Source organism: Opisthorchis viverrini, assembly GCF_000715545.1.
Source record: "Opisthorchis viverrini unplaced genomic scaffold opera_v5_51, whole genome shotgun sequence".
In the NCBI taxonomy this organism is placed as follows: domain Eukaryota; kingdom Metazoa; phylum Platyhelminthes; class Trematoda; order Opisthorchiida; family Opisthorchiidae; genus Opisthorchis; species Opisthorchis viverrini.
In genome coordinates, this window is record NW_008751707.1 from 1,619,754 (window position 1) to 1,627,987 (window position 8,234).

The 8,234-nt window shown below is 44.4% G+C and overlaps 1 protein-coding gene across 1 annotated transcript in view; it reads left to right on the forward strand.

The window, feature by feature from the left end:
* Positions 1–2,310: 2,310 nt before the first annotated feature.
* Positions 2,311–8,234, forward strand: part of T265_03538 (hypothetical protein) — a gene marked incomplete at both ends in the record, with an annotated part of 46,997 nt that continues 41,073 nt past the window's right edge. Inside the window, 2 exons of the mRNA XM_009168050.1 lie at positions 2,311–2,351; positions 5,722–5,966. Coding sequence (XP_009166314.1) covers positions 5,746–5,966 — 221 coding nt within the window. The remainder of the gene's footprint in view (positions 2,352–5,721; positions 5,967–8,234) is intronic.

Genomic DNA, 8,234 nt, shown 5'->3' on the forward strand with positions numbered 1-8,234 from the left:
TTCTGTCCATTTAGTTTGTAGTTCCACGATCCCTGTGAGGCTACCCCGAGGTACCTCGGTTGTAATTTTTTGGTTTCAAATTCGGGACCGTCGATTATCGGACCCAGAGTTCTACGCTTAATGCAAACCAGTATCACCATACCGACGTCTGTGAATGAGAATGAAGTCAAACAACCGATTCCTAAGCCTACAGGTGGCATGCAAATACCCAGGAGACGAATTGTTCCATATGGCTTACAAGAGCCTGTTCGTCAAGCGTTTCAACGAGTTCATGCCGACTACTGTGTTCCTTTACTCGGCAAATAATATGCTCTAATTGTTATTGACTAATATTCACGTCGGCCTGAAGCTTTTCTAACTACGTCTCCAAGTGCCCAATTCACACAGCAAGCGATGAGGAAAGTATTCAGCCATGAAGGTGTACCAACTGTTTTGGTCACTGATAACGGCACATACTTCACTGCAAAATTCTTCGAGGAATGTTTGAGGGGTCTTGGATGTCGACATCTGTTTACTGCTCCGCAAGTCCAGTCGAATGGACTTGCTGAAAATTTTGTCCGAACACTAAAGTCTGCCATTATTTCACTCTCTCCTACTACTTTTGTGGAATTAGACAGTGGGATTGACGATTTTCTAATGCAACACAGGAACGTCGTTCATCCCGTTACTGGGATGAGTCCCGCGCTCCTATTTAGATCTCGTTCGTTGCGTACAAGTCTTGACTGTGCCCAAACGGTTGATGTTAAATTTTTCAAGGGTAATGACTTACGACCTGCTACAGGAATATAGTACTTTTATCAACTGGCAGAGGAATGGTCACGATTCTCGATTTGGATGACCTTTCTTGTCATCGGAGACACATTGACTAGGTCGAGTTCAATACTGGAGGTCAGTCTGTTAACGGCACTCCTGCTGCTTCAAATACTAATGGGTCCTTTGTAGATGATCTTATGGTATTTGAACAAAACGCATCTGAAGAACACAACCTGTGAAGAGTTTGAAGTTTCCATTCCGAGAAGACCCAAAAGATTGCGGTCCAGAACACCACTGGACTAGAAACACCCACACGCTCATTCAAGGTGTGGCGGATGTAATGAGCATGACTGATACTCTATTCATGGCTCTATTCATTATTCTCTTGTTTTGATGTTACATATGCTGTACATATTCGCCAATTCGAATACATACATGCTGGTTGTTACGCTGAACTGAACTCTGGATTTCTAGTTCGTCTGGTTATATCGATATGCGTGCGAAAATTAATTCCCACACCAGCACTGCAAGCTTAGATGACTGGACCATGTGCTACACATACCGAATTACCGCCTGATGAGGCGAGTGCTGTTTCTTGATTCAAATTGTTGGAAAACTTGAGGTGTATAGATCATCACAATCATCATTATCCTCAAAGGCAGAAACGCCAGTGTTGGCAATGATTCTTAGCCACCGTATACAAGTTTAAATGGAAGAACGGAATGGAGGACGTCAGAAGGAGTTTGGGCGGCGTTGGTCCCGTTTACTTTCCGGATGGGATAAACGTGACTCTACGAGAATGTTTGCGGGCCTCAACTCCGTGGACTACGAAACGCGTCTCGCGATGCTTGATCTCTTTCCCCTGGAGTACCGTCGCCTCCAAGGGGACCTAATTCTTACTTATGTCCTGTTTGAACAAAGCTTGGCAAACAGGTTGTTTTACCGTTGAACCAGCAAACATACGGCGGGGACATAGTAAGAAAATTTTCAAGCTCAGAGCACACACATTCATTAGACAAAATGTTTTCTCATTTTGGGTAGTGGGTGTGTGGAATGACCTTCCTCCGACGGTTGTTCACGCTGCTTCTAGAACCCAGTTTAAAGCACTATTAGACACTTATTTATGTGAATCCTCGCGCTGGTGAGCATACTGCCCCGCGCTGAGAACATAAAGAGCAGTGCTACACCCTCTTTTCACTTGTGCCTTTCAAGCGAACGACCGCCACTGACCGACAAGGACAAAACCGAACAGGGAAATTTGGGCAATAGCCTCGATCCTGTGTGTCGATCCATGAATCCGTGACGCCCTGCGGCTGGCTATAGACAGTGAACGTTGACTTCACTTTCTCTTCCGCCCACGGTAGTGGTCCTTTAGTGAGACAAGAGTACTGCTTCAACTATATTTATGTGACCATATCTGAATATCCTGAAGTGTGTGCGAAAATATCAAGGTACATATGCTCAATCCTGATTGGTTCTCACCCTGACTAATCGGAACACGCCCTCGTTTGGTAGCCCGCGCGTGGCACATCCGTCCAGGCAATGTAATGTCCGGTTATTTTTGAGGATAACGTTCATTTAACCACTCCTGTAGTGAAGTAGGTTCACCGCGATGCGGCAATAAGTGTTTGGTAGAACGCTCTATTTTCACTTAATGAGGCGGGATTTGTTTATTTGTGTCTTGGTTTTCTGTAAGATAGCATAAAGCGAATACGTGGACAATATACCCAGGATCCGGATAACATCTAGTTTGGGAATATACAAGCAAGTCATATCTTGGAAAATAACTGTGTTGTTCGAAAATTACTGGGGACTCCAAGTTCAGTTGAAGAAGCGCCCGGGCGGATTTATGGACATCAATCCTCTCACTCCGTCAGTTAACTAGGGGCGATCTCTATCAAGTTTTTTGGCGTGAGGGTTTGCTGGCATAACTGCTAACGCTGACGTAACAGGCCTGACCCAAAGTCATGGCTATTCTCTGGGTGTCGCCATGCTCCTTGGAACTTTGCATTCTCTTCGAAATAAAGTTCTTGTGCCCATATCTGTTTATTTTTCTGACGTCACTGAAGCCGGCGACAACGGTCAATCAAAACAGGTCAGTGATATCCGGACCCACTCAAGTGAGATAATTGTCGTCACACCTAGCAGTTATAACTGCCAAAGCTTCGATGGATGTTTTGCAGCAGCAAATGACGCAGTTCAAGGTGGCATAAATACGACTGCTTCAGCTTTTAATTAATCAACTACAGTTGGCCGACGGTGGTCACCGGTGGCGAACGTAACGTGTCACCCCCGTCTGCCGCCCTTGGTGCCACTGGTGGCATGTTAACTGGGCGAATGCCCCTACAGTTTCAAGTTCTATTGGCTCGCTTGCAAACAGCATCGCGGAATTCGATTACACCCCATACTGGTTTGGTCCGTGGTACTTGGTTAAAGCGTTGTTCTCAAAATTGCACTAACACAGCTGTTGCCTAGCGGCTGTCGCCAGAAGGACTCACTACATCCAAAAGCAGGCCACAGAGACATGCGATACGTCAACTCCAACAAAACCGTGCACCAGCTCAGCAATTTTCGGTATATGTTCGTCTTAGTTCAGTGTTTACTGTCAGCTTGTGGAGCTGATGGAAAGGAAGTCCAATACGCAGCTACCTTCCCCACCTCCCCAAATCATCGGTGAACGAAATTGTGGCAGCTACAACCACTGTACGACAAGTACACGGTTCTTACAGCTGATAATGATGAGGATGATGATAATGAATTTGTGTGACGTTGTGTGACAACTTTCCGGAGTAACAGCCGTACCTTCAATGGGTCATCTTGCTTGGCGAAATCAACTTTGAATATATCTTGGTACCTTTTGAACCAAGAGTCGGAAGTTTTATCTGCATCCCCGTACAGATCGAATTCGGTGATAGAATCAGCAATGGAGTTTGTAGATGAAATTGATGGTTGACTTATGTTACTTTCGGAACCTGAATATTCAGACTTTGGGTCAGCAGTTCTATGAGGTTCAGCTGCGTGTGCTCAGATTTCTTTTGGTGTTGCAGTCGCGCGTGCTTAGGCTATTTTTGCTGATGTTCCAAAATAAGTTGAAGTTGGTCAGCTGAAACTGACATCCTAAGATACCTGTCACCAGTGTAATAACTGTATGATAGATGGGTAATGCAGGAGGTGGATGGAATTTGTTCAATCGCGTTGGTAGTTTTGTTCTTGTGCAGGAAGTCTCAGAGGAGACTGGCTGAGGATGGGCTATATTGCGGATGAGCCAAAGGAAGAAAAAGTGCTGCGGCTCAGTTGGCTACAACAGAAAGTATATGAAACCTCAATGAGAGATTACAAAAGGCCCAATTTTACGTTAGGATCCGACCGTCCTAACAAATAATGGTTGTATTTGGGCTAACCTAGACAAGAGACTGCTCATGATCTTTGACCAAAGGCTATCCACAGGACATCGGTGTTTTACGGATATACCTTACCAACGTTTGAAGAAAAAGTCGCCATACTTGTTCTAACTCCCAAACTGAAGACCACTAGCCACTGACCAACCTGGTCTTCAACTCTTGAACATCCGCAATATAGCCCATTTGATCATGTGACGCACTAACAACCACGCCATAGTAAAGTCTTTTCGTGGCGAATTTGTATCGAGGATTCATATAAAGTTATGCTGTTTTTCGCAGTACTTAATTCACCCTCTTCGATCAGAGCCCTGTTGACGATATGCTTTAGCACAGCTTCACATTTCACCCATGGTTTCAAATTCGAGTGAAAAATAGGTCATATTTTGTCTGCACCCCCGACCTAGCCAGAATGAGTCGTTCCGCTGCAACACCCTTTCGATGCCTAACTTCCATTCTACCAAACAGAAGCACGAGGGCTGGGATACTGGTAGATTGCCCAATCCTAGACAAGAGAGATCGAGATGCAGAGGCCGGGCTTGAGCCATGGACTTTCCGGTCAGTAAATTCACGCTCTAGTTGATCTATTTCGCTCACGTAGCCAGTAGCAACGCTCGGTCTGTTGTAGGGCCATGCAGGGCGAGTATCACTGCACCAGCCGAAGATACAATTGCTTACCTTGAAGGTTGCGTCTGGACGAGATTAGCTCAATAGAGTGATACTCTGCCGATGACTACCCAATGACACTAGCGGGTCTTCTATAGAACAACTGAAAAACGAATTCAGTACACCAGCAAAAGCGGCCCCCAGTCTTTCTTCAGCGTACAAATAATAACGTCAGCGAAATAAGCTGACCGTCGGGGTCTGAAGTTTGATTTGGATGTATACGGCTAGGAGTCGAGCGATGCTCGTATGTTGCGACCAACTTCTATGTTGGGTTATCAGGGCTGTCATCCGTTGTATATAGGCCTATGATTAGATTGCTACCAAGAGGTTAGGAGTGGCGAGGAGTGAGCGGGTATAGAAAAGCACGGAGGACTATGATTTTTACATCTTCTGGCTCGTCATAATTGACAGCATAACATCGCCTCGCTGTCGTAGCCGGGTTGTATACAAGAGCCAAGACTGATAACTTCACACAATGGTCGATGTGCCAGGAGATTCCTTCGTTTTTCGCAGTTCACTTTTCCTGGTATGAAATGAGGACACTAAACCCATGCATAGGATGAATAGAGGCAGAAATCAAGGTTCCTGCCTCAAAAAGCTGACTGCAAGACTGATGAAATTTCTGGGGATCAATCGCTACATACCCCCAAGCCCTACATCTGAATGGCCTGGAGGTGGCCAGATCTCCACCTGTTGAGCAGCTTGTCCTTATAGACAGCGAGCTTCACATGGCACTCCAAACCACCGCTTATCATCATTCAAGGACTTTTTAAACCTAGCCTAGATGTGTCAGCACAAAAGTGCTCCTCAGGATCTTCGTTTAATCTGGTTTTTAGGTTCGCAGCGTAACATCAGGACATGGAATTTTTTTTAGATGCTTTCTGTCTCAACTTTTACTTTGTAGCGGTTTTAATATTTTGCGCTTACGATGGCCGGTGCTGTGCAGAAACCCAACCAAACGTCATTCGGTCAAACCTTGGGCAAAGCACACTTCGCACATCGACCGATGTCACTCCGCAAATTTCTAGAACCTTTTGACCATAGTTCGTTGACGGACTATGAAGCTGGTGGGAAATACGCTGCATACAAGACGAGCTTTGCTAAACAGCAGCTGGAGGACTTTTTTGAGAGGAATAAGACTCAGGCCTGGTAAGTTACCTTTCCCATGAACGATGTTCTCGCACTGATCTTCGCGCCCTTCGATTTTGTGTCTATTTGGACTGGTATATTATGTTGGGAAACTTATCCGAAATCCCACAATCTATGCAGGTGGTTACCCTCATCCTAAGCCTCGTAACTATGTCATCTAGGTATTTGGCAGTATGCTTGTCATATATAATTATATATATATATATATATATAGTTTATGGAAACATTGTTATCATCCATGGAGGTAGCAAGTAAGTTTCAGATTTAGAAGTAATCGAGCTGAACGTTGTCGAAGTTTTCCGGTGTCGTACCAAACTGGTAGATGGACAGCGACTGCGACAATATCAGGAATGTATAACTGATGTTGACAGGACCTATGAGCACTGCGTCAAAGTTAAGAATTGGCTGTAGAATTTATTGTAGAAATCCTTGAGGAAGGTTACTCATTGCAGCCGGAAAGTGGGATTATAACATCTTATTCCAATATGTTGTGTTTTGACTTTAAAAGTTTCCAGAAAATGTGCAACTAACTTCCAAAGCTATCAGGCTGGTCATGTTTTAGGACAGAGGTCATTCGTATTGCTGAAGCTTCTGCCAATCCGTCTTTCTGACCCTCTACACAAACAAAGCCAACTGGTAACCAGCGTTACGCTAGCTCGGTAGGCCCTTCCCACAGTTGATCGTCATTTATGTAATACTCCTATTCTATCAGTACTCTACGTGACCATCAAATGAAATACTAATTATTAGCCTGTTACTGTGTTGTTTTTATGTCTTTAGTAACGTGATTGCGCTTCTTATCAAAAGCAGTAACCCGAACGGTGGATTCTATCGGTTAATATGTCAGGTAACTTGTAATTTCTCTGGACTCCATCTTGATATTTCAACAGAAGCAGTTTTTGCATACGAAATGAAGCCAAAGTAAGAGTTTAGCTGTGATATTCTTCCGGTGCTACCTTGCAATCTCAACGGAGAACAAAGGATACTTCATCATCAGGTTTCCCGAACCAATTGCCCCGCAGTGTTACTGTTATGGTTAATAATCGTGCTTGTCAGCCAATCTCGGGCATCAGTTAGGTTGGGAGTAGGAACCGGAAAGCGCAGTCCTCAGTCACTAGCAGACAGAATTTCAGTTGCTTGTACAATTACCTCTCTCTGGAGCGTTAACCCGCAGATGAACATATTCTAGTGCTAGCTGCAGTAATACGCTTTCCCATTGCATCTTGTTGTACACGAGATGGGTCAGGTATCTTAATGGGTACGGTATCTCAAACGAGCAAGGCCGATGAAATTCTTCATCAGCACAAGGTTCAAACACAAGGACTTTCTTAGCTGAAATTGGATTTGATTCAGAATCACAGTTGGCTTTACAACTACATAACATGACACGTGATCACGTGAATGATTTTGTGAATCCCTGGTAGCTCAACCAATCTATGGCGACTGGTGGCTGGTAACTTTGGAACTACGATGATTGCCTCTCCGACGAAGCTCTTTTTCTGGACACACTAGTTACACTGACTTTATTTCTCAGCCTGGAATATCAACAATCCGGACCGCTCTGCAGAAGTAAACAGCTGTTGCACTAAGCTTTTTGGCCAGTTGATAAGGAGTGAACTGGTAGGTAAGCTAGAATATAAGTGTGGCGCTACGAATTTGGAAGCCCCGTGCAGCATCCAGGTAGATGAGTGAAAGTCGTTGCCGTCTTTCTGAAACCTGGTTCATGGAACCATTCCAATTTTGTGGCTAATTCTCTGGCGCTCTCAAATGGCCACGTATACTACCGACTTCCCATGTCAATTGGAAGGTTCTCGAATGAACTACGCCAACTGTCATGAACCTTCTTTACCTTCCTGTGTGATCTTTGGATGTAAATGCCTGTCACCTCTGTTCAATAGTTGAAAGCTAGTCAAATATTACTAGATGTGTCCATCCACCTTCACTTCAAGTTGTGGCGAATGGAAGACAAGTCTTCGTAATTCTGGACACACCAGTAACCATGCCAGGTCAGGTTAAGTATAGTTCATTGGTGTTGTGGGGTAGTATGGGACCATTAACGGTTCCATTAACCATTATCATGATGACAGAATGGTAAGTCTTGGTCATTTTCTGGCGTGACTGAGACAACTATTTCGAAAACCGGAAAGTAATTCACAGATGTCGAATTGTCGTATGTCGCTTTTTGGGGGTCATATCATCATCATCATCATCATCATCATCATCATCATCATCATCATCATCATCATCATCATCATCATCATCATCATC